The 26,529-nt window shown below is 34.6% G+C and overlaps 1 protein-coding gene across 13 annotated transcripts in view; it reads right to left on the bottom strand.

Moving 5' to 3' along the window:
- The window catches only part of LOC105492996 (DDB1 and CUL4 associated factor 6), a 142,210-nt gene that overhangs the window by 15,615 nt on the left and 100,066 nt on the right, over positions 1-26,529 (bottom strand). For 9 of the 13 annotated variants that reach the window (XM_024796360.2, XM_024796362.2, XM_011760406.2 and 6 more), the window contains 4 exons: positions 20,360-20,477; positions 15,726-15,841; positions 14,199-14,285; positions 13,643-13,970 (listed from right to left, as the gene is read on the bottom strand). In XM_024796360.2, coding sequence (XP_024652128.1) covers positions 13,643-13,970; positions 14,199-14,285; positions 15,726-15,841; positions 20,360-20,477 — 649 coding nt within the window. Of the gene's footprint in view, positions 1-7,678; positions 7,721-13,642; positions 13,971-14,198; positions 14,286-15,725; positions 15,842-20,359; positions 20,478-26,529 lie in introns of all 13 variants that reach the window. The other 4 variants (XM_011760413.2, XM_011760404.2, XM_011760407.2 and 1 more) reach the window with 1 other exon arrangement.

Raw genomic sequence — 26,529 nt, 5'->3', positions numbered from 1 at the left:
CATAGTGAGACCCCATCTCCACGAAAAAATTAAAAAAATAAGCCAGGAGTGGTGGCACACATCTGTGGTCCCAGCTACTCAGGAAGCTGAGGTGGGAGGATTGCCTGAGCCCAGGAGGTCGAAACTGCAGTGAGCCGTGATCATGCCACTGCACTCCAGCCTGGGCGACAGAGCAAGACCCTGTCTCAAGGAAAAAAGAAAAAAAGGCCTAAATAATTGTAGATGTAACATTGTATAGTAAAGATAAACAATTTTCACCCAAATTTATTTTACAAATTTATTACAACTATAAGCATATTCTGATGACTTATTTGTAGAACTTAATAAAATCAACCAAAGGACAAAGAATAGCCAAGATCCTTCTAAAAATGAATAAAGAGAAAGAAGGGTCTTGCCTTAGCAGTCATTAAGATTTATTACAAAGCTATAATAATTACAAAAGTATGATACTGACAGAGAGACAAATTGTCTGATGAAACAAAACAGCCTAGAAACAGATTTGTGTTATATAAATCTTTGTAATATGACATACGTGGGATAGCAGATCACTGGGAAAATTCACCATTTCATAAATGAACAGGGGAAAAACTGGCTATCTAAATGGGGCAGGGAAAAGTTACACATATACATCATAAACAAAAATCATTCCCAAATAAATTAGTAACTTAAATGTCAAAAGTAAAACTTCAAAAGGAAATATAGATAAATTTTAAAATTCCAGATAAGGACTTTGTAAATAAAATAAAGTGATAAGCATAAAAGATCGATAAAATTTAACTATGTGAAAATTAAAAATGGTTCATCAAGAAACAGCCTAAAAACAGTGAAAAACATCATAAAATAGAAAAAATATTTGTGCACTAATACATGATAGTGGATTAGTATCAAAAATGCATTAAGAATTCTTATAAATCAATAAGGAAAAGAAAAACAACTCAATTAAAACAACCCAGTAGAAAACCAGATCAGGACCGGGTGCAGTGGCTCACGCCTGTAATCCCAGCACTTTGGGAGGCTGAGGCAGGTGGATCACTTGAGGTTTAGGAGTTCGAGACCAGCCTGGCTAACACAGTGAAGCCCCATCTCTACTAAAAATACAAAAATTAGCCGGGTGTGGTGGCATGCACCTGTAATCCCAGCTACCTGGGAGGCTGAGGCAGGAGAATCACTTGAACCTGGGAGGTGGAAGTTGCAGTGTGCTGAGATCGTGCCACTACACTCCAGCCTGGTGACAGAGCGAGACTCCATCTCAAAAACAAACAAACAAACAAACAGATCAAGAGATCAGGCTGAAAAACAAGAGATACATAATCTTCTTTGTAAATTGGGCAACGAACATCAAGACCATGAGATATTACTGTACACCAAATCAATTAGAAAAATCAAGATATGTGACAACAAGAATCAGTGATGTGAATAAACATGATTTTTAAAAAATATTGTTATATATTGTATTTAATTTACACTCCCACTTTGGAGAACAATTTTAAATTATTTTGCAAATGGTCCATTCCTAGGTATATACCCAAGAAAAACTTTGTTATCAGGAGAAATATTTGGGAATGCTCAAAGCAGCACTGTTAATACCAAAAACTAGAAACAACCTAAATGTCCATTAACAGGAAAATGGATAAACTATGGTTTAGTCAAACTTATTATTAGACAGCAGTAAAAATGACTGGGCAAGAGCTACATATAACATGGATGAATCATAGTAAGATAATATCTGAGGGAAAAAAAAAGCCCCAGTCTCGTATACAGTATGACATCATTTTTATTTAAAGTTCAAAAGTGGGTAAAAATTTATGTTTATATGTTTATGTTTTGTTTTTTAAAGCAAGGCATGATAACCATAACATTCACACACTGGTTACCACTGGTGTGGTAGGCAGATGGACAAAATAGGGTGAACAGGTAGATTTAAGTTACAGCGAGTTTTTTAGTTCTTGGATTGGTTGGTGGGCTCGTGGGTATCTAAAGAAAGAAAAGGAACCAAGTATGAACTAACAATAATAGTGTGTCATAAACCAAGAATTATAAAAATACAATTCTCCCCTTCCTCGGGTTAGATGAGGGGGTCCTTAATACTCTCAAAGCCCTGCAAAGCTCTGTCAATGCAATTACTGTATTGTAACTATGTATATATGTCTGTGTATCCCACTGAACTGAGAGTTCAAGGAGGGTAGGCGTTGTGTTATCATTATCACCAGCACCCATCAGAGTATCTAGCACATAAGAGGTTTATTGAAGTAACAAAATAATAGGTAAAAAATTGATTATCCAGCAATTTCAAAGTAATAACAAAACAGCTCAAAGTATCAATTATTATTCTATTTGGAAGAAACATTAATGGAGAAAAAGACAGTAAATCTGAAGGATGTACAACTAACCTAAGAAAATAAAATGTAGACTCCTGACTTTGTATTTTACTATTGCATATTCCAGGAAATCTGGAATCTTGGAGATAACGCCAAGGTTAAAGTATGAAGTTACATGAAACAGTCTATAAACCCCTTTTAAAAGTACTAGTCACATTTAGTAAAAAACTAGGCTAAAATAAGGAGAAATTCATTAAAGAGCACTAAAAAATGAATTACTTTGCATACCATTTTCAAGATGGTAAACCCTTTCATAAAACACCATTACACATAGGTAGAAGGGCACAAATTAACTGATATTATAGGTATGAGTAAAATGCCTCACAAGAGAACAAAGACTTTTTAGGGTGGGAAAAACAGCATAATCAAAGATTAGGAGAGGACAGACCAGGAATGAAATGACTTAAGTAATTCAGTTACCAAACAAGGTTATTATATAAAGGATACTGTACTATGGATAGAATACAAGAACATGACTAGAATTATAGCAGGCGAATTTTGAATAAATTTGTAGAAAGAAATTATTTGCTATGCAAAACACACAGTGAAACACTAAAGGGAAATAAAAGCTTCTCCTAGTCCAGGTTTCTAAGGAACTCAATACTTGTCTAGAATGTAGTTAGAATAATCTGGAAGCAGAGCACTTCTCAAACTTGGGATTTTTGTAGGTATTCCACAAAATAGGCTTATGATAAAGTAAGTGTGGAAAATGATATACTAAACAAAGCTTAAAGAGGTTTCTTTGCTGCAAGTCTTCTCAGGGGCTTTATTATGCCACAAGTTCTTGTGAATCTCACAAAGATGTATACACAATGTAGTATTTCCCAAATTTTGTGACCACATTGTAGAGCATCAGAACACTTTGGACAACAGTGACCTTCATCTTCTTAATTTTGTAATTAAATTATTCCACTCAAAAATAAATTGAGTGTGAATTTATTATAAAAAACTTGAGCTTGATTTTTTTCAATTCAAAGACTGAAGATCTAGGTTCTTATAAACATAGGAAAGCTATCCTCACCACCATCTCCTTCAATAGAAGAGTCTCTGCAACAATTATTACATTTCTATGTCTCTACTTTCACAGTAACTATAAAACTTTGCTATAAGAATTAAAGTTGCTATGCGTATGTGTTAAAGATGCATTCTCCAGGCATAAATAAGAAAAAGGATATTAAAAGAATAGATTAAATTCCATGTATTTATGGTTCATTGGAAATGCTCATTATAATTCTGAATACACTGTTCTTCAGTATATCAAGTTAAAAACCCCATCTCTACTAAAAATACAAAAAATTAGCTGGGCATGGTGGTGCATGCCTGTAGTCCCAGCTACTTGGGAGGCTGAGGCAGGAGAACTGCTTGAACCCGGCAGGCAGAGGTTGCAGTGAGCCGAGATTGCACCACTGCACTCCAGCCTGGGCGACAGAGCAAGATTTCACCTCAAAAAAAACAAAAACAAAAACAAAAACCCAGTAAGTTCTTTTAATTTACACTGTGTATATATTTTTCTTATATTAGCTTAGCAGTTCTTAGAAAAGAAAACCTCATTAATTTGAATCTTCTTATATACAACCTGTGATTATTCAGCCAGGGTGAAGCTAAAATTTTCATTTAAATTATAAATTTTAAAATGTTTGCAGTCCAATTGAATGCTATAAATAAGAGTCTAGAAAAAAGTTATTAAAAGATAAACATTTTAAGTGCTTTAAAACACACACTTGGTTTATAGTAAAAGCTATGTGCTATGGTTTGCATGTCCCCTCCAAAACTCATGGTGAAACTTAATCCCCAATGTGGCAGTATTGAGCGGTGGGGTCTTTAAAAGGTGATTGGATCATGAGGGCTCTGCTCTCAAGAATGAATTAATCTACTTATAGATTAACAGATTATCATGGCAGTGGGGACTGGTGGCTTTATAAGAAGAGGAAGAGAAGCCTGAGCTTAGCCTTCTCATCATGTGATCTCCTGTGCCAGCTTGGGACTCTGCAGAGTCCTTGCTAGCCAGAAGGCTCTGTGGCCCTGCTACCTTGGATTTCCCAGCCTCCGTAACTGTAAAAAATGCATTTCTTTTATTAATTACCCAGAAGATTTCTATCATAAGCAACAGGAAATGAACTAAGATACTATTAATACATCAGCGTTATCTAGCTTTATCAACAAAAAAGGTCTATATGTTAGAACTTCTGTCATTTCAACACGTATCTTTACAAGCATCTGAAATAAGTGAGGGAGATAGGTTGCTAGACAGTATCTTGCTGTTTCTGCTCTTTTGTGGGGGCAAGAAACTGGATTCTTTGCCTTACAATGTATTAGTAAACAAAAGTAAGGGATAGCAGGTCTGATGCTGCTATCTTTAGAAGGGTCTGCTTATAAGGCTGGCCCTTGGCTGGTGTCTGAGAACTTGACTTTTGGCATGTTACGTTGCTCTGCCTGCCTGGGATACAACCCCGCGGGGCCAGCTTGCGTAAACTGCAAAAGTAACATGATTTGTGGTGAACACCTACTTTCCTTCTGGGTCTGGAATTCAGGTGACTGTGGTTAGGCACACAGGCAGAGGTGTCTACATGACCAGCCCCCAGTAAACACCCTGGATTTTGAGTTATAAGCAGGCTTCACCAGGGCAGAAAAACTACACAAGTATTACTGTATTTTATTGGGAAGGGAGGTACACATTCTGAAAGAGAGAACAGTGGAACATTGTGCCTGGATTCTTCCACTCTGTCTGATCTTTTTTCCTTGCCATAATAAATTATAGCCATGATTGAAGTGTAGCAAGCAATCAAATGTGTGGAGAGGCCGTGGGACCCCTGAAACAGTAATTCACTGGTTTCTCATTCACGTTTCAGGAAGCAGAGAAAGAAAGCAAAAACCCATATCATGCAGGGAGATACGAATAAAAATTTAGTTAGCTAGAGTTTTTGACAAAAAGGTGTCTTTGCCAACTTTTATTTCTGTGTGCCTGTATGTATTACACTGTCCTTAAAAGTGCTTACATTCTTATATATGAAAACATACAAATATACAATGAACTCTGACAGGTAGTACAGTAGGTGTATATAAGGGCCCATATTTTTGATTAGGGAATATATGGGCCAGGAAAAGTAGCTTAAGATGATGTTGAAAGATGAGGTGACCCAAATGATGGTAACAGTGATGGGAGGTCTTTTCTGTTAGAAGGCTCAGAGTATGTAAAGACACACTGGCTTAAGGCAGTATAATGTATTCAGAGAACTCCAATAGTCCTCTGAATGTATCCAGTGACACTCCAAGTATGGCAAGGTAGAGAGCATGACCAATTTTTGGCAGCAGCTATATTAAGAAGTGTCCTACATACCAGGCAAGGAAGCTGGGTTTGTCTCTTCTTTATATCATAAACAATGGAGAAATACTGAAAGCAGGAATAGAAAGAGTTGGAGAACTCCCTCAATAGACCAGGAAAGAGGTGATGAGGTAATAAAAGTAGGGGATGACTACCACTTTATTTACTATTCAAAGAAATATGGCACCTATCATTCAGAATCTTAGCAGATTACACTAAATCACATTCCCCAAACACTGTAAGACAGTCCCTAATGAAGACCAGTCATAATGGACAGTAGATATAAACATCTGTGATTTTTTTTTTAATTTTGTCTATCTTAAGCAGTTTACATTCTTTGAACATCTCCAATTGCTAAAAGGAGAAGCAGAACAAATGTGTTCAGTGGCAGGAAAATACTGCCTTATAATTAGAAGCTTCCACCAGATAATCTCTACATAAGAAATAAATGAGGTAGAGAAGAATGAGTCTCACCTCATTCACTCTTCTGCTGTTACATTTTCTGCTTTACCATTGTTTATCAGTTCATGATAATCTCCACATTAGTGTTTTAGCTTTTCTAAAACTCAAAGCATCATGATACTTTATAGTTGCAATTTTCATTATGAAAGCAGAAACCAGCTTTGTGTACTTGGGATAAAAAGTATTAATCAGAATATCAAAGAACTCTAAAGCAAATTCCATTTTATTGTCATATAATTAATTAGAAAGTGGTAACTAGGCCAGGTGCACTGGCTCACGCCTGTAATCCCAGCACTTTTGGGAGGCCAACATGGGCAGATCACTTGATGTCAGTAGTTCAAGACCAGCCTGACTAACATGGTGACCAACCCTGTCTCTACTAAAAATACAAAAATTAGCTGGGCCTGGTGGTGGGCGCCTGTAATCCCAGATACTCAGGAGGCTGAGGCAGGAGAATCACTTGAACTCTGGAGGCGGAGGCTGTAGTGGGCTGGGATTGTGCCACTGCACTACAGCCCGGGCAACAGAGCAAGTATACACCTTGGGAAAAAAAAAAAAGAAAGTGATAACTAGTAATAATTTGAAAAAGTTACTTCAAATATACCTTAATGTTAAAACAGGCTAGAAACAACAACACAAAAATAAAACAAGTTTGAGAAGCAAAAACAAATTTGAGACTTGTAGTTGAGAATCCTCCTGAGAATGAACCATAACCAGAAATTTCCATACATCTATTATATTTTTTGGCTTATTTCATGACTTCTGCATTTTCCATTGGGAACTCTACAAACTTTACATTTCTGATTGTTGCTATATGTTTCATGTTCAACTCTGTTTTAGAAACTGATGTAAATAACAGATACATGCCTCTAGAGTTAAGTACAAGGTTGCTTTTGTCAGCAAACCAGGTTTTGAGTAGGTGATTGATGTGATTGAGGTTCACTTTAAAGATCTACCCAAAAATATACCCCATTGTCAGAATTAGAGAAATGCTTGAGGATTACGTATCATCTTGATGTGACACTATTTCTAAACTATTTATAAGGAAACAACTTTCTTTCAAAAATCAGAAACCTATACACAGATTTAGACTTAAGTACATTTTTAGTTATTGAGCTCAAGGAAAAGGAGTATATATGAATAACAAAAAGTTGATAATTGTTATCCCAATCAAATTAAAAAAACATAAATTGCATTCTTCAACAAAATATCCAAAAAGAGTAACTGATATTTAAAGTACATCATTTCAGATTATAGTTACTTTGTCATATGACACATTTGAAGTGAACATCAGTTATATCTGCACACAGGAAATTTCTTTTCATTCTATCCCCATGCAGTGCATGCAGCTAAATATAGTTTGTGGAAAGCGACCTGCTTTACAATGCTTAGCACTTAGAGTTCAGTAAGTTCAAAGGAAGTATTAACTGTTAATAGGAAAGGTGGTTAGCTGTGGCAAAAGAGGACCTGGCAAATCCATCATAGAAAAAAATAATGAAGGAATATACTGAATTACCTCATTATTCTATCACCTATTGTTGTTCCTCTGATATTAAATCTAGTGAAGGGAACACAATAACTGAAATCACTTACAAAGACTTCAAAGAACCAAATATTTAAAGCATTAAGGTCACCTTTTTTAATCATCAATCATCTCAATTTTAAAAAAAACTTTTGTTTCCCTTTGTGACTTAGGGCATTAAGCAAGGAATATGTCAGTCAACTAAATGTATATGAAGAAATTAAGCGAACAGAAACACTCCTTGAAGATAAAATAGAAGGAAGACATTGCACTTAATCCCTTTTATCTTTTAAATAAATCAGAACCCAATCCTGTCACAGTATGGGAAACTGCACTGGCTTATTACGAATGCCATCCACGGGAACACCTATACGCTCCTTAAAGCTGAGGAGCTCTTTGGAAAATAACTAATTAAGCCCTAAGCTGACTCACTTGGCCTAACCACAAGACTATATAACAAATAAGCAAAGAATAACATGGTTTGTAACTTCCTAGGAGTCCAGTTCTTTCTCTTTGACTATTTCTTTTCTCTCTGCAATTTTCTTTTTTTTTTTTTTTTTTTTTTTTTTTTGAGACGGAGTCTCGCTCTGTCGCCCAGGCTGGAGTGCAGTGGCCGGATCTCAGCTCACTGCAAGCTCCGCCTCCCGGGTCTACGCCATTCTCCTGCCTCAGCCTCCCCAGTAGCTGGGACTACAGGCACCCGCCACCTCGCCCGGCTAGCTTTTTGTATTTTTTTAGTAGAGACGGGGTTTCACCGTGTTAGCCAGGCTAGTCTCGATCTCCTGACCTCGTGATCCGCCCGTCTCGGCCTCCCAAAGTGCTGGGATTACAGGCTTGAGCCACCGCGCCCGGCCTGCAATTTTCTTTAATAAAGAGTAAACTGCAATAATGAGAAACATGGAAAGCGTGGTTATAATGATGACTGAATAAATGCTGCCAAATTTACAGTACAAGGAATTTTGGCTTTAAAAGTGAGGGCTATGCTCCATGGTCCAGGTATATGGAACCAAATTTCTATGAAAATAATACTTCTAAAACTTATTACAGGGCAATACAGGGTTAATATTATCACTCTTTAGGGAAAAAATTATTAGATCATCCTAACTGAGGATATAATTAAAAACTATTCAAGAGACTATGTGAGGACTTATTCAGGAAGCTTTCTTAGATGCTTGTCTTTTTCAGAGAGTAATTTAGGTTTTCTCTTGAGTTTAGAAACAGTAAGAGCTACCGACCAGGCCATCAAATAATTTACAATAGATTTGGCATTGTAAAAGAAAAAAAAAAATTATATGGGCCAGGCACAGTGGCTCACACCTGTAATCCCAGCACTTTGGGAGGCCGAGGCAGGCGGATCACGAGGTCAGAAGATCGAGACCATCCTGGCTAACACAGTGAAAACCTGTCTCTACTAAAAATATAAAAAATTAGCTGGGCGTGGTGGTGGGTGCCTGTAGTCCCAGCTAATTGGGAGGCTGAGGCAGGAGAATGGCGTGAACCTGGGAGGTGGAGCTTGCAGTGAGCCAAGATTGCGCCACTGCACTCCAGCCTGGGTGACAGAGCAAGACTCCATCTCAAAAAAAGAAAAAAAAGAAAAACTTACATGAAGATTATCTGAACAGAGAACTCAACCACACTCTTTTCATTCCAAGGGCATATATATATGTTTCTTAACCCAGTATATGGCCAGGCACGGTGGCTCATGCCTGCAGTCCCCCAGCACTTTGGGTGGCTGAGGCTTGAGGCCAGGAGTTCAAGACCAGCCTGGTCAACATAGTGAGACTGTCTCTTCTAAAACTAAAATAAATAAATAAATAAAGAGTGCAGCAACATGCATCTGTAATCCCAGCTACTTGGGAGACTGAGGGAGCAGGATCGCTTGAGCCCAGGAGTATGAGGCTGCAGTGAGCTATGACTGTACCATTGTACTCCAGCCTGGGCAACAGGGCAAAACCCTGTCTCAAAAAATAAAACAAAACGAAATAAATAAATACAGTATATAAAATCACTAAGAGATACACATACTATTTTTTTGTTTTGTTTTGCTTTTTTCCTAAGTCAGACTTATTTTTGACATTAGGACTAATTTTATTTTTTTAAACACCAGGATTAGAGAACATACATTTCTTTATGTCTTTTTTCAATTTATTTCCCATTTACTGTTCTATGTTCTTGCCTTACACAAAGTTACAGGGAACCCAAATATGTGGCGATTCATATATTTCATTGTTTTAAACTCTGGATTTCTGCCAGCAGAGGTATTTTACCACAGACTATAGTTTGACTTCTCTCTATAATACTGATTACTACAGAGCAGGTATTTGCAAGCTATGACTCTTGGGCTAGATCTCTGCCAAATGCCAATTTTTGAAATGAACCTTAGGCTAAGAAAAGTTTTTACATTTTTAAATGTAATATTTTAAATGGTCATATAGGTACCTACCATAATGGTCTCCATTTTGTCTCCTGGCCAACAAAGTCTAAAATACTTATGATATGGCTCTTTAGGAGTAAGTCTGCTGCTCTGCTATAGACTCCCAGTTACATTTATATAGACTTGCTGTAGTTAATGAGAAGAGCATTCCATTTAAAAATATCTATGTTAGTTGTTAAGGTCTTCATTTTCTAAGACACTTCCTTCTCATGCTTGATCTCAGCCCAAAAATGAAAACCTGGGTCATTTATTTAACCAAATTATAAGAAAGCAAATTTTTAAAAAAAATCATTACTCTGTATTGCAAGGAACTGTTCTGATATTTTTAGTAAATGTGTGTCAGAAATGACTTAGCTATAAAGCTTTTTAAAGTTTCATTTTAAAAATTAAATTTGGGACAAAAACTATATAGTTCTTTATATAAAGTACAGAATAAGTATACACTTTTATAATATTTAATTTTAGGACCATTTCTCCACTCCAACTAAACTAATATTGACTGGGCTTTGCAAATGGCAGCATGGAGGGAACTTTAAGACATACATCCTTTTAGGTGGGCCTTTCATCCATGTGTGCAATGTATCCTTGGAGTCTAGGAACCAAATATGATTTTTACAACAGAGCTTCACAACCCTTAGTCTCTTAGGAAACAGAAATTCTCCAAAATCATATGCCTAATTACAAGCTGGTAAGTGATTCTTTTCATGTTCTTAAGAAGCAAAATCTCTTAAACTTTCTCTTTTTAGAATAAAAGTCAAATAAATTGAGAAGTAAGATAAACTGGCAGGAGTGTCAATGATGAAGAGCCCTTAGAAAGGTGTAGAAATATTAAAAGTATACTTTTTTACAGTTGTTCAAGATTAAATCAGGATGGTACCAATAAAGTTAACAATTATAAAAAATGAGATAAAAGTCAGAGGAAATATTTACACCATTTACAAATTTTTTGGTAAAGAGCTAGAAAATAATGCAAATCTCAAAGGAAAATTAATGTAATTGTTACTCTAATCACTTTCTAGTTACCCTCAGTATACACATCTTTATACACACACACACACACACACACACGTAATTGTATTTACTTTCATATATTAAATGTGTTCTATGTTCCTATAAGTGGCTTGGGTATTCTCTCTTCTTCATAAATAATTAAGTTTCTTGAAGGGTAAGAATTTTATCATTCTTCTGTTACTCTTCAGGAAGTTTACTACTGTATCTCACAAAACAAAATACCATGTAGGACCAACATAGGCTAAATACTCAAATGAGTGTACAGAATATTAAATAATCTTTAATTTTTAAAAAGCAAGGAACTAAATATGATCCCAGAGTGGTTTCAAATCCGGATCTAATCCTGAGAGTATGAATTCAAGAGTATATGCATGAAGTGGGATCAATTCCAGGCTGTTTGTTGTCACTGATTATCTCTCTTCTAAAAGATTCTGCTGGTCCAGTTCAGCACCTGAGTTTCCTTGGGTCAATGAGGTTACTGGGAACCAACTTTGTGAAAGATCTAAACACTAAAAGAATCCCTAAAACATATAAATCATCTAAGGATTACGAAGATGATAAAGCTCTATAGAAAGATTACAGTTTCTGTATTCTCCAGGACCCACCCTCCCTCAAATCCTTCTTTCTCATTAATATTACAGTACTGTGTTTCAAAAAACAAAACTCCTTAGGTCTAGAATACAAAAACCCTTTGCTTAGCACCTAAGTTTCCTCAGCTATAAAGCAGGCTTGGTATTAGTGTTATAAGTAGCCTGCACAGAAGCTGCTAAATAGTTATGATTTTCTCAAAGTGTCTAATATCCATAAAAAACATTACTAGAAACTGGGCACTTAAATTTTATTTTCAATTATGACCTCAGTATCATGTTCTACTACTTAAATACAGAAAAATAAGACATTAGCTCATTTATATAAATGGAAGGCCATAAAGGTACAAGCTTAATTAAATTATAGAATCTAGCTCTCAACCCTGGGTTTTGGAAATTATCAGTTTGATTTTCAAATTGCGCTAAGCTTGCTAATCTCATCTGCATATATTAAGTGGTAATAACATTCTAAGGAACTCCCTCTGGGTATAGAAAGAAATAGAACCAAGGCTTACTTGCCTAAAATATATATTAAGAATGTTCAAGATTAATGTGTATAGGTAAAGAGAAGATGTCTGATTAATCTCTAAGTATAAATATGGGAGGAAATTCTTGGTTCGTATCTACAAAAAAAGTACCATGGCAAAGTAAACATTTCCCAAATATGACTAAAGGAAGAAACATACCCTTTCATAGTTAAGAAAAGGCAGTTCCCCTGAACTGCAAGCTATCCTCTTCAGGATTTTTGCCTGTTTTCTGTCAGTCTGTATCCCTAGAGTCATTTTTACTATAATTCTTTTAAAAATTAAAGGGGCCTCATAGACTATCTTGATTGTTTAATACAGCTATCATTTAATTAGTGCTATTAATATGAGCCAGGTCACATCATGATTGACTGACTGATAGATATGTTTTTAAATTCTTGCAATAATTTTAGATAATCATAACCCTATTTTATAGATAAGGAAACTGAATCTTTAAGAGTCATTAAGTAATTTGAATGAAAAAACATTGCTGGTAGGTGGTGAAACCAGTACTCAAACCCATCATTATGTTCTTGACTATAAGTGGTAAATTAATCTTTCATTATATTTTTCAGTTGACAGATACTTTAGCGTATCTTATAAACAGCAATATACTGAGCATATAAAACGTGATTTCAAATAGAATCTCACTCCTTTGTAAACTAGGATTTTAAGATTAAAACTAGGTTCTCTGAAAGAAGACAGAACTTACAATGAGATATCATAGCACTAATAACAGAAATAGTTTTCCATAAGTATGAAATGCAGTATACTTTAAAAATTTATTTTATCTCCCACAAAAGAAAATATATCCTAGTGATCACATAAAATATAGAAAAACTATATAAACATGTTGGCAATTCAATTTTTTATTGCTGTTACAGTATTTATTTAGTGTAATTTTTCATTTTCTAAATTCAGTCACTAAGTTTAGTAGAAATCAAAGAAAAACAGTGTTTCCAAACACAGAACTACTAACACACTACCTTAATCCAGGGTCAATAGAAAAGCAGGAAAAAATTAACATTAAAACCAAAGCAAAACTGATAGAGGCCTGGATATCTACAAGATAATCTGAGAGCTAAGTATAACCTTGACTTCATAAATAACCTGTGGGTCATTCTTAACCTTGTTTTCTCTTGATCTGTAAATTCAGAAGCAGGTCTCAGTGCTAGAGATAAGGAGAATGAAGACTTTTTATTTCCCTATTAATGTACAGTGCTCAAAAAATATAATATGTAAAATCATTTACAGTAAACTGTAAAGTTTCTTTAGGTTTATATGAAAAAGACACTCTTAGAGGAAGCAACTGTCAAAAATGGAGAGATTCCCTTACATGACTTCAAACAAATCCTCGTGAAATACATTTTTTACAGTTCATGTTAATTAAAAATTTACCAACCTATCACCAGGTCCTGCTCGATACCTTGCACCTGGGATCAGGACTGGGTCATCATCACTGTCATCTGTGTCCTGAAGAGCAGAGTCCCTGGTGGATGTTTCTTCATGAGCTGAAGGCCCGATGGCTTCTGTTTGGAACTGAGGCTCAGGATTGGTGTTATTTTCATTGGTAGCACTCTCAGTGCTAGTCTGATCTGAAGTTTCTGGTTCCTTGGCTTTTTCAGATGAAGTAGATTCTTCTGGAACCCCACAAGAGCTATCAAGATTGAGGTCATTTCTTTCTCCTGAGTTGGAATCCGATGGCTTGGCTGTGAACTTATCTGATTGTGCTGTCAGAAAATAAAGTTGTATGTAACAGGTGGTAAAGTGGGCAATATTAATTATTTAACCTAACTTAGGAGCTGACAAACACATTCTACTATGACATCTAATTCCTCTATAAGGGGAGGAAAATTCCACAACACATTTGGACATGGTCTCTAACTCTAGAGAGATTAACATATATTAAGGCTTTTTATTTTCTCATACAAAGCAATTATCTAAAGGGAGCAACTCACTTATATTGATATGGTTCTGAACTGGGTTTTCTGCAGATACTCCTTCCTGATATTTTGTCACATCCTCTGATGATTCTTCAGGAGTTTCTGTAAATAAACCAAATTACAGTCACCCCTTGGTATCCATGAGGGATTAGTTCTAAAATCGCTGAAAATACCAAAATCTGTAGATCCTCAAGTCCCTCATATATAATGGCATATTTGTATATAACCTATGCATACCCTTCCTTATACTGTAAATCATTTCTATATTACTTATAATACCTAATACAATGTAAATGCTATGTAAACGGTTACTACACTGTTATTTTTAAATCTGTGTTCCTTTTTATTGTCATATTGTTATTTTGGGAGAGAGTATTTCCATGGAATCTATGGGCATGTGGGGCCAAATGTACCATTAAATCCAGATTTTTTTAGAAAAGTAAACATCAACTTAATACTCCAGCTTTCCTATGGATAAACGGTTCTTAACCCTTTCTGAGTCATAGGAACCTTTAACATTCAGCTAAAACCTCCCCTCAGTACAAGGCAAATATGTATTTGCACATAAAATTGTACAAACACTATCATGGATGGATGGGCCCACCGCTTCTTCCTAATGTCCAGGCATTGGGCTTCATTAACTCTATGTGCAGAATCTCTGCTTTAGACTATCCCTTACAGCTGAAATTACTTGATCCTGCATTTTACTAAGCTTCCCAAAATCTAAACTTAAAACTGAGCATTTTTCTGCCCCTCTATCACGTACTTGGTAAAATCTAAACTATTATGAACAAGTAGTCAAGCTAACCATACTATAAATTCTGTTTTGGCCATTGAAAATACTTAATTCTGGAATTTAACTGTCAGATGCATGAAGGATCAGTCTTTAACATTCCTTATTGGACATTTGCTTACCAGACAGCTGTCTTACACATATTTAATTTTAAACTCTGTTATACTAAGGTACTTATACATTTATAAGAAATATAATTCATTTGTTCCTTCATGTATCAAGCATTTATTGAACATCTACTGTGTTCTAGTCTCTGTGCTAGACATTAAATTTCATGTCATTGTCATATAAAAATATTCTACTAGAAAAGGGATCTGAAAAATCCCCTAAGTGGCACTTCAGGTATTAAATAGATTCACTCGTAACCTGTTTAGATCCTACTTCTTTTTCCCCCTCTATAAACCACACACACAATCAAAACAGATACAGCGGATTTCACTGCTAGGTATAAAAATGAAAAAGATTAATTCAAACTAACATCTATATCTCATCCATTTACAGTATGATGAATAATTATCCTGGCCACTGTGTCCACAAAGAGGACTGTGCTTCACTATATCTCCTCATTTTAACTGCTTAAGGTCCCCATCTTTTGGATCTGCTATCTATCAGTTTTAACAGCTGGACTACAGAAGCAAAAGTAATTTATTAAAAACAAGAAACAAAAATACAGCATCAAAGGGAACAGAAAAGTAGGTAAACATCCAATGTTGGGGTTTTATAACAACAAAAGCAAAATAACATCTTACTTGTCTCACTGTCTCCTTCTGGGGGTTGCACTGAGCTCTGTGGGACCAAAGATTCCTCCTGACCCTCAGATTTGCAATGGCTCCCAATTCCTCTAGAACTTGACGCTATACTGCTCCTATCATCAAAACAAGATAAGTGATTCCACCAAAAAGTTAATAAATACAATCTTTTAGGATAATTTTTGTATTTTACAACTAGAGAGGTAGACCAAAAAATTCACAATACAAGTAAAATGTAGGATTTATTACTTTAATAGCATTTGTAAACATCATTTCAAACAAATCGAGATGACTATCACAACACACTTTACTCTTGAAAAAAAGATTTAAAAATATAAAGGGACTGCTTCTTCACTGTTTGGATCCTTCTATTATCTAGTATGTATTTCTACATGTCTCTGTATTGAGTTTTAAGTGAACTACATTGTCACCTTTCTTGTCTTCACTACAGGTGGTTCACCATATCCAAATCCTTAATGGTTACACAGATTTTTATGATACGCCCTTAGACTCTGTTATTCCAGGCTACTTTAAAAATTAATACTTGAACAAAAGCCTGGCCAGTTATTTGATCTTTTGAACTGCTCCCTGTGGATCACTTCCAGTTCTGATCTGCTGTTCAGATATGGCAGGTGACTGAGCATCATAGTTCTGTAGAAGGACAGGGTGACATTTTCTGCTTCAGTTTTAATACTCACCTGATGATGACCATAGTTCTATTAGCATTTCTGGCTATAGCAGAATACAAGGCCAATTTTTAAAGAAATAATTTTCAATGAGTATTCTGTGACAAATCATGGCATATGTGTAAGAAGAGGACTGAATGAGAAAGAGGACATGTATAACAATCTGACTGAGATTTAAATTAAATTCATAGAAACACAACAATTCTTTAAGTTTAAAATAAATGTAAACAAGGAAAAAAGTAAGATTTACAGTAACTTTAAAAAACACTAATTATAGACAAATACCAGTAACTCAATAAACAATACAAACTATCATGGACTTTTCGCCATGACAAAAACTCTTCTAGGCTGATTGCAGAAGTCAATTTGACTTAAAAAAAAAAAAAAGAGAGACAGAATACATATATAATATTATTTAAGTAAAACTGTATATTCATATGGGTGTATATATGCAGAGAAACATGTCAGGAAGGCTATGCACTTGTGTTGAGTGTCATGTCAGTAGGATTACCACAGGTAAATTTTTTACACTGAATTTTGTGTGTGTGTGTGTGTGTGTGAGTGTGTGATAAACCTGTATTTCTTTTAAATCAGAAAGGAATATACAGCTATTTTGGCAAAGAAAAGCTAATGTGGTATATATATATTTATTTTTTCCATTGAGAAAGCTATGATTCAGGCATGAATAAAACGCTCATTGTATACATTATGATAATTAAAATAAAAAAGGAACAGAGACATATTAGTGGAAAAGACACAGTAACCGAGTAAATATATTTAACATATGTTAATATGGCATTTTAAATCACACAGAAACAAAAAGATTGTTCAATAAATGGTAATGAGACAAGAAAACAGCCATGTGGTAAAACCAAAGCTATGGCTTCACATTATACTTTATGGGAAAATAAATTCTATAAGGAATATATAGTTTTTGATACCAAATTATAGAAAATATGAGAGGAATATAAGAAGAACCTTTTCCCTTAATTCTAGGAATAACAAGGCTTTCCCATGCATGCTATCACAGGCAGAAACCATAAGGCAAAACCACTGTAAGTAAACTGAAAAACAAACACCAAATTGGGAAAAATATTTGCAACAAATGAAAGACAAATGGTATAACCCTCATGTAATTCTATAATAAATAAATAGCTCTAATAATGCAACAAGAAAAAGATAAACACCATAGTAGAAAACTGGGCAAAGTATCTGAAAGACAATTTACAAAAGATGAGAACTGTAGCTAACAGTCACTGACGGCCTTCTCAGGTGCCAATCAAGGTGCTAGTAAGTGCTATGTACTTTCTCTGCATGATCTCATTAAATCTTCATACTAAACCTATGAAGTAGGTTCTATTAAATATGCCCATTTTCAAGGGAGAAAACTGAGATTTAGAGAGGTTCAAAAACTTGTCAATTTCAGTCCAAGCTCTTAGCATGTTCTATTGCCTCATCTGTTACCAAAGAAAAAATAAAAGCAAGACACAATCCTGGTATAGATGAAAAAGACTGTATACTTTTTTTTTTAGTTCTGCCTGTTTGTTTGTTTGTTTTACAATGAATGTTGAATACTTGTATAATAAATAAAAAATGCAAACTGCTTTTCTGACAAAGAAATAAGAAATTGATGAACGAGAATATAGTTCATGGTCAGTTTTTAGAGAAGGAAAAGTAGCATTCAAAAGAAGAATGGGACTAATGATTTTCTCTAAAAAAAAAAAAACCTCAAAAAGTATAGATAAGATTCTTCAGAAGACGCCAGCTCCTTGTATACAGAATCATGAGAATGGAAAAGACGTGATAAGCATGATGACCTACTGTCACCTTAATTATGTATTAAGAAAAAAGGCCACAAACATCACGATTTTTAAATGGTCAGGCACTAAGACTTATAAAGAAGTCCTACTGGCTGCACCTTCAAATATATATCTAGAATCCAATCACTTTTTTTTTTTAAACCACCTCCACTGCTCCCATTCTTGTCTAAGCCACCACCACTTCTAACCTTTCTTACTACCATAGCTTTTTAACTGTCCTTCTGGTTTATACCAATGGCATATGCTCAACACAATAACCAGAAATAACCGTTTCCTTTTAAATATCCTCCTCAATTTCCTGGCAGACCTTATCTACTACTCCTGTCTCCACTGCTCACTCCACTCCAGCTACACAGGTCTTCTTAAGATCCTTGAACATACTAGGTCTGATGCTTCTGTTTCAGAGTCTTTCTACTGGTTTTCTCTCTGCCCCAAATGCTTTTCCCCTAGATATATATATATGTGGCTCACTCCTTCTCACTCTTCAAGTGACGTTTTGCCCACATGTCACCTTCTCAATGATGCCTAGGTTTTCCAATCACCTTTACCTGCTCTATTTTCCTCCATTGTACTTAGTACCTTCTAACATACTATATGGTACACTTATTTATTATGTTTATAGTAAACTTCCTCCATCTAGAATGTAAGTTCCAATAAGGCAGGGGTTTAAGTACTTTTTTTCACTGATGTATTTCCAATGTCTAGAATAGTCCCAGGAACATAGAAGATATCCAACAGTATGTTAAGATCCTACTTAATCAAATATTTTAATATAAAATAGATACATACATACATAAACACAAATGGAAACCAGTGAATTTAAATAAAAGTAGTATCACATATCAACACATAGTTCATTACATATTAAGACAATATATAACTATATTATATTACATATAATATAGCAACATAACATGATCATATATTAATATACAATTAAATATTAAATATATTAATATATTAATTGTGAATAATTAATATATTGGTCATTAAACAATTGGTATAATTATATACTAACAAATATATAACTATATTATATATTAAGAAATACTATATCAATATATTAACTAATATATTACTATTTCTAAATTTAAATTAAAAATTTTGTATGCTCTCTCAATCAATTGGTCATGAGACAGTGGGAAAGAGTATAAAAAGCTTACATAACTTGCTTTTCTTAAATGTAAAATTTCATTAAATTAATGAGCAATAAATATGATCAGAAACATTGTTAAAGAGAAGCTATATGACCATTAAATAAAAAGTTCAACCTTACTAGTAATCAGTTAAATAAATACTAAAAGTATTTTTAAATCAAATATAGAAGTTAAAAATAAATAATTATATTGAACACTAGCCTGGAGACAGTAAGTCATATACTTCCATATGTGCCTAGTAGGACTATAGTAAGTAAAGATTCTTTTGGAAATAACTTAGCAATATCTTTTAATCTAGATATAGTTCATTTCTGAAATATCTCTCAAATAAATAATCTTGAAGGCAGGAAAAAGCTTTATAAATAAAGATATTCATTAAAGCCTTATTTGGTAAAAAATGGTAAACAAATTTACGGCCCAATTAAAGGAAAATGGCTAAGTAAACTACAGTACATCTACTTGATGGACTATTACATAGCTAGTAAAATAATATATATTAAAATTAAGTAACATGGGAATATTTATTATAAAGTTAAGTCAAACAAATTCAGGGGAGAATACAGTATATTATCACTAAAATTATATTCTAAAACTCAAAACAAAAATCATACATATACACCTACCTAGGACCACAACTGCAAAAAGTCCCAAAATGTTAAGTTTATATTTTTGCACTAATTTCTTTTGATAGAAAATGCAAAAGTAATATTCTAGGATGAGCAACATTGGCATCATCTGGAAAGTTTTTAAAAATGCAAATTCTCAGACCTCCACCCTAAACCTAATTCTGAGAGTGGGGTCCAGTAATATGCATTTTAAAGAGCTCTCCCAGTGATTCTGAGGCACACTCAAGTTTGAGAACCAATACCTTATAGCAAAGCAAAACATAAAGATGACAAAGTGTTAAAAATTGAAATCTAATACAATCCTACAAAATGGCTAAGAACATCTTTACAAAAATATTAACTTACCATTCATCTGTAAAGTTCAGTTTTATTGTGCTTGTAGTTGTTCCTTCTGTGCTGTAGTGCAAACTTAAAACTGGTTCACCTGTCCCTGGTTTGGGGCTCAGCTTTTCATTATTGTTATCTGAAAATTGTGTTTAAAACATTTGAAAAAGTCTCTGAAACCAGTAAAAAGATGACATTTCCTAAAATTTATAAAACTTATATTAGGTTGTCCTTGTCATAATTCTTTTTTCACATCTCTTATGGGTTTCATTTAAAGTTTGAAGGCAAGTGTTGTAGAAATACTCTTTATATTTCAAAGTAGCACTGCATCAAATTCTAGCTTTGTGTACATGACTCCCTTTGATTCAGATGGAAATCACACACATTGAGAACCATATTTAGTCATTAGGGGAATCAAAAAGTATTAACATGCAATGACATAGTTACAAACTGGTACCCTTACTTAATAGAATGCTCGTAATTCCTCAGTTGCTTGAGCATCAGTAACTACTTTTGGCTCCTTCAGAAACACTGCGATGTAAGATACAACGGCTCTGTGAAAAACGGTTTGGCAAAAACTGTGCTACCATGAAACGTTATCAAATTCCTTCTGTTCTTTCAAACTCACAGATTTATAATTTAGGGAGGAATCATAGTTTGCACTTCATGGGGGAGAGGCTGGTATTTACTGTGCTTTGATATTTTCTAAAATACACTTTGTTGTAATATATTTTGGTATATTTCCGTTTCTCTTCCTGACTAATCTTACAAGGAATTTGTTTAATTGTGGAAATAGCAATTTCATTTTAAGAACCTATAGATGATGTCTACAATACACATCTATCTCGGTGTATGAAATCTTTTTTAAATGATGAAATCAAGAAAGTCTACACAAATGAAAGTATTTAAAGCTACCTTCCCCACCTCCCAGAAGAATACATGGATATTCAAAGACATAATTAAACAGAGCTTTACGTATTTTTCATTTTATGATGAACAGTTTGGGAAACATTAAAATACACAGGGAATACAAATGGATCCATAATCAAACATGATACATTTCTGCCAGTTGCTTGCAGAAAGAAAACTCTTCTGTGAGATAATCTTTTTCCTTGACACCAGTTCGACTGATTTAATACTAAAACTAACTTCTCTTGAAAAATAACAACAATCACTATTTCATAAAAGCAAATTTACTTAGGGTGTTTTTTATTATTGGATCTACTTTCTATTGCAATGAAGGACTTATATATTTTTTGATTCGTCTTGAAGATGTTGGAGCACACATTAAGAGAATCTCAGCTGGGCTCAGTGGTGGGAGGAACCCTTAAGCCCAGGAGTTCGAGTTGAGTCTGGGTGAGACCCCATCTCAAAAAAAAAAGGGGGGGGAAGGGGGCGGAGAATCTCATAGAACCTCTGTTCTAGCCTTTATTCTGTGAGAGGACAATTAACAAGACTTCAAATACAGAAATGCAGTAGAAAAGTATTCCACAAGCGTCAAGCAGGTAACAAAACAGTATCAATTCTCCTGTCTTAACTTCCAACTCTTGAGAAATCCTGTCCTACAGAATTGCTATTTGAAAATAATGTGAATTATAAACCTGACATCCCAAATGGTAAAGTCACTTTGTTTCTGCACTACTTTTGTTATGATTATGTCTTTGATTTAAACAACACCTAGAAATGAATTAATAACCCATTCCAACTGTCAAATATTTAGTATTACATTCAGTGTTTTGGAGGAGGTATTTTACCAAATCGCAATCTAATAAAGAACTGAATTAATAGACCTTTAGCTTACAGAAATGTATTAAGGAAACATCTGCCCTATCCTTTACCCTCTTTCAAAAACTTGCTGTTTGCTGGTCATTTGTCCACAGTTTTCTCTTATTCTTTAGTTATGTTACTGAGATTTTTGTTTCATCACTGCTGTCTCAGCTTCTGGAATAGATGGGAACAGACAGCTAAAGACTGGATGATTGGATGATTAAGGAAACTGAGAGGAAGAGTTGGGGTTAGTTTTTTCATTTTCTCTCTCAGTATTTTATAAAGCTTTTGTTATTTATTTTTCTTTTAAGGTAAAGATGGTATAGAAAACAAAAGCAGGTGTGAGAGAAGTGTGAGACTGAATTTCTCAGATCCACCTTGATTACAGTTAAGACTTAAGTTATGAGAAGCCTTGTGGAATTTAAATGATATATGAAAACTTTCCTTTTGAGGAAAATGAAAGAGACAGTTATAGATATCTACATGCTATGACTATAGGAATATATTATAGTAAACAAACAACTATTAAGAGATCAGAACAGAGCACAAAACATTTTTATACAGGTTCCCCACCACAAGCAAGAAGCTTTCTAAGATGGTTAATGATCATTAAAACCTTCCTCCTACAGTATCTACTACAAAGTTTGTTGTTTTTATTTTTTTGAGACAGAGGCTCTTTTTGTTGCCCAGACTGGAGTGCAAAGGCGTGATCTCAGCTCACTGCAACCTCCGCCTCCCGGGTTCCAGCGATTCTCCTGCCTCAGGGTCCAGAGTAGCTGGGGTTATAGGTGCCCGCCACCATACCTGGCTAATTTTTGTATTTTAAGAGAGATAGGGTTTTACCACGTTGGCCAGGCTGGTCTTGAACTCCTGACCTCAAGTGATCCACCCGCCTCGGCCTCCCAAAGTGCTGGGATTACAGGCATAAGCCACCATGCCCGGCCTACAGAGTTCTTATTTGATCTCTCAGGAATATAATCTACATATTATAAAACATGTAAAATATTGGTAATATTCATTTAATCATAAAATGATTATAGCTGATATAATTTGTTCATTTAAGTTGTTAATGAATTCGTTAGCCTTGTGTAAAACTAGCCTGTTACTATAAAAAATAACATGAACTCTTCTGTTAGTCACAAAAACTTCAGGTCCCCGAATGCAGTTATTTCCTTATAGCCTACACTTAAGTAAACAGTGTCTCTGGCAGAAACACAACACAATGAAGAACCTGGTTTCTTCAATCGCAAGTTGTTTTGTTTTTGTTTTTGTTTTGAGACAGAGTCTCACTCCATCGTCCAGGTTGGAGTGCGGTGGCAAAATCATGGCTCACTGCAGCCTCGATTTCCCAGGCTAAGGTGATTCTCCCACCTCAGCCTCCTGAGTAGCTGGGACTGTAGGCACATGCCATCACACCCAGCTAATTTTTTGTAGCTTTTGTAGAAACAGGGTTTTGCCATGTTGCCCAGGCTGGTCTTCAACTCCTGAGCTCAAGCAATCCGTCTGCCTTAGCCTCTCAAAGTGCTGGGAGTACAGGTGTGAGCCCCTGCACTTAGCCCAACTGCAGTATTAATGACAGTATATATTCCAAGGTTTAAATTCATTTCCTAGCCTTTTCCCATTTCACTGTCCTTCTTTAATTCTAGTTTGCTTGGTCATATACAGCCTAGCAGGTTACATTTTCTCAGGAATTAGGATTCCTGGGCTACTAATTAATGCATTCACTATTTTTGATAAAAATGCATATTCTAAACTACAAATGTCTAAGAAAAATCTACTTTAATGATTTTAAAAATTAAGTATTTTTACTTTATTTGAAAAAAAAAGTGTAACTATTTAAATGTTCCCTAACTTCTCTGTCAGCAGTTGGATCAGCAAAAACATTCTAAAACTGTATTTTTCAAAGTCTTATTTACATAATGCACAGATATATTTATATATATATATAAAAAACATAGAAATATGTTGCTTAAAAGGTAGATTTTTATTTAAAACCCTTAAGGTTTAGAACTTCATCTAAATACACAAACAGCTTTATGTAGAAAGCCATCATATTAATAACTGTGATTTATTGAGCATTAGTGAATATATATCAATTGTAAATATATGTGTGCCAAAATATATACATTTCTTTAAAATAACCTTTGTAATCAGTATTGTCATCTCCATTTTACAGATGATGAACTGATAACAATAAGTTTAATTTTTTCTCTAGTTACAGAGATTTCCTCCCCATCCCATCCTTTCCATAGACAGGGTCTTGCTCTATCACCCAGGGTGGTGTGGTGGCACCTTCATAGCTCACTGCAGTCTCAAACTCCTGGGATCAAGTGAACCTCCTGCCTCAGCCTCCCAAGTAGCTACGATTGCAGGTGTGTGTCACCATGCCCAACTTCTTTTTTTATGTTTTGTAGAGATGGAGTCTCGCTATGCTGCCCAGGCTGGTCTTGAACTCCTGGCCTCAAGTGATCCTCTTTCCTTAGTACTCCAAAGTTTTGGGATTACAGGTGTGGGTCACTGTGCCCGGCTGAGGTTTCTTTTTATAAGAAGTTCCTACTTAATATACAATCTTAGAAATAATCTAACTACAAAGACAAAAATAAGATTACTTAGATAAGTAACTATTTTAATTAAGAAATATCAATTGTTGGTGTTGTTACTCTTCAGAAATAAATAATTCATATCAACAACATTAATAACTGGTAAGAGTTCTGGTAGCCAAAATTATCACTTAGGCATTATAGTATAGGAAAACTATGGTATATCTTCTTTTAGGGCACTTAAGAAACTGAACTATTTCTTCCTCTAAAAACATTACAGGAGAATATTTCTTTGTAGTGTGCTCAGCGCACACACACAATATAGTGGGGGAAAAAATCCCTTTTAACTTGTTCAACACTGCTAAGTTTTTAGATAGCCATTCTATATTGCTCAGTAATTATGGTTATTAAGAATAACTGATGACATCAGCAACTTAGAGTGGTCTCTATGGAGGCAAATTACCATTTGAAACACAGGCTTCAGAAGCACAGCAATAATCACATAAACATCAGGATAAAATACTGTAAAAGACTTCATTTTTGGGGATTAGAAGTGAAAAGTCCATAACTTGAGATTCAGGAAACCAACTTAAAAGATCCTTTTCAGAAAAGCTTGGCTCAGAAAAAAAAATTCAGAATGAGCTGAAATATAATTTGAAAGCAGTTTCCTTGAACTGCTATGTATTTAATTAGGTATCTTTCAAGTCTTTTGCATAAGAATCACAAAGTAAGTATTTTTTGTAATGCACACACTGTGAAATGATTTAATCTGTACATTTCCACTACGAAATTATAATAACGAAAGGTTCTAAAAAATGCTCAAAGACATACAAAAAAAGTGATAACCGTAGTAAAAAAAAAAATACGCTGAGTATTTTGTATATTTAAATATTGTTCAAAATGTTGCTATAGATCTAAATATCCAAATGCTGATAAGGATGTTCAGACTTTAAGCTAGGATACCCCTGGATAATCTATCTCATATGTAAATCTAAACCAAATATTCAAAATGAAGATAATTAACTAGGTACAGCAACAATAATTTCTTTAGAACCCCGTGCCCAACATTTTTCTCTGCTGCTGGGTCACTATTATAACTTTATAATCACACATTAATTAACTATAGTAGTTTAGATAAGCTGTGGACTATATGAAAATAAAATAGTTTACCTAATGAGTTTTCTATTGTATAAAGATGCGTGTATCATTATATAATGATATCCTATTTCCCATTCCATTATACCAAATATTTTTTTTTTCTTTTAGGTCACAATACTGTATTGTATACTTGAAATTTACTAAGAGGGTAGATATTGTGCATTTTTTTTTATTATACTTTAAGTTCTAGGGTACATGTGCATAACGTGCAGGTTTGTTACATATGTATACTTGTGCTATGTTGGTGTGCTGCACCCATCAACTCGTCAGCACCCATCAACTCGTCATTTACATCAGGTATAACTCCCAATGCCATCCATCCCCCCTCCCCGCAATAGGCCCCAGTGTGTGATGTTCCCCTTCCCGAGTCCAAGTGATCTCATTGTTCAGTTCCCACTTATAGGTAAGAACATGCGGTGTTCATACCAAATATTTTTTAAAAACCAAAGTTAGATGGAAATAAAACATATGGTGAAATATTCTGAAAAAATAATAAAGCTTAACTATCTCCCCACATTTTGCACTCCAACTTACTAGACTTGTATAGAAAAGGTAAATTTATCAACCATAGTTTTTAAACCAATGCAAAATTTTCCATTTTCATAGGTCAGGGAATCCACAATTTTTCTGTAGAGTCCAGATTAGAGGATCTCCAATTCTCCTTCCAACTATTTGTATAAGGAAGTATATCTGGATTTAAAGTGGAAATGCTGCTTCCAGCAGTAG

The sequence above is a fragment of the Macaca nemestrina genome, chromosome 1 (genome assembly GCF_043159975.1).
Source record: "Macaca nemestrina isolate mMacNem1 chromosome 1, mMacNem.hap1, whole genome shotgun sequence".
Lineage (NCBI taxonomy): Eukaryota > Metazoa > Chordata > Mammalia > Primates > Cercopithecidae > Macaca > Macaca nemestrina.
The sequence above is the reverse complement of the archived record's forward strand: the minus strand, read 5'-3'. Positions and strand labels throughout refer to the sequence as shown.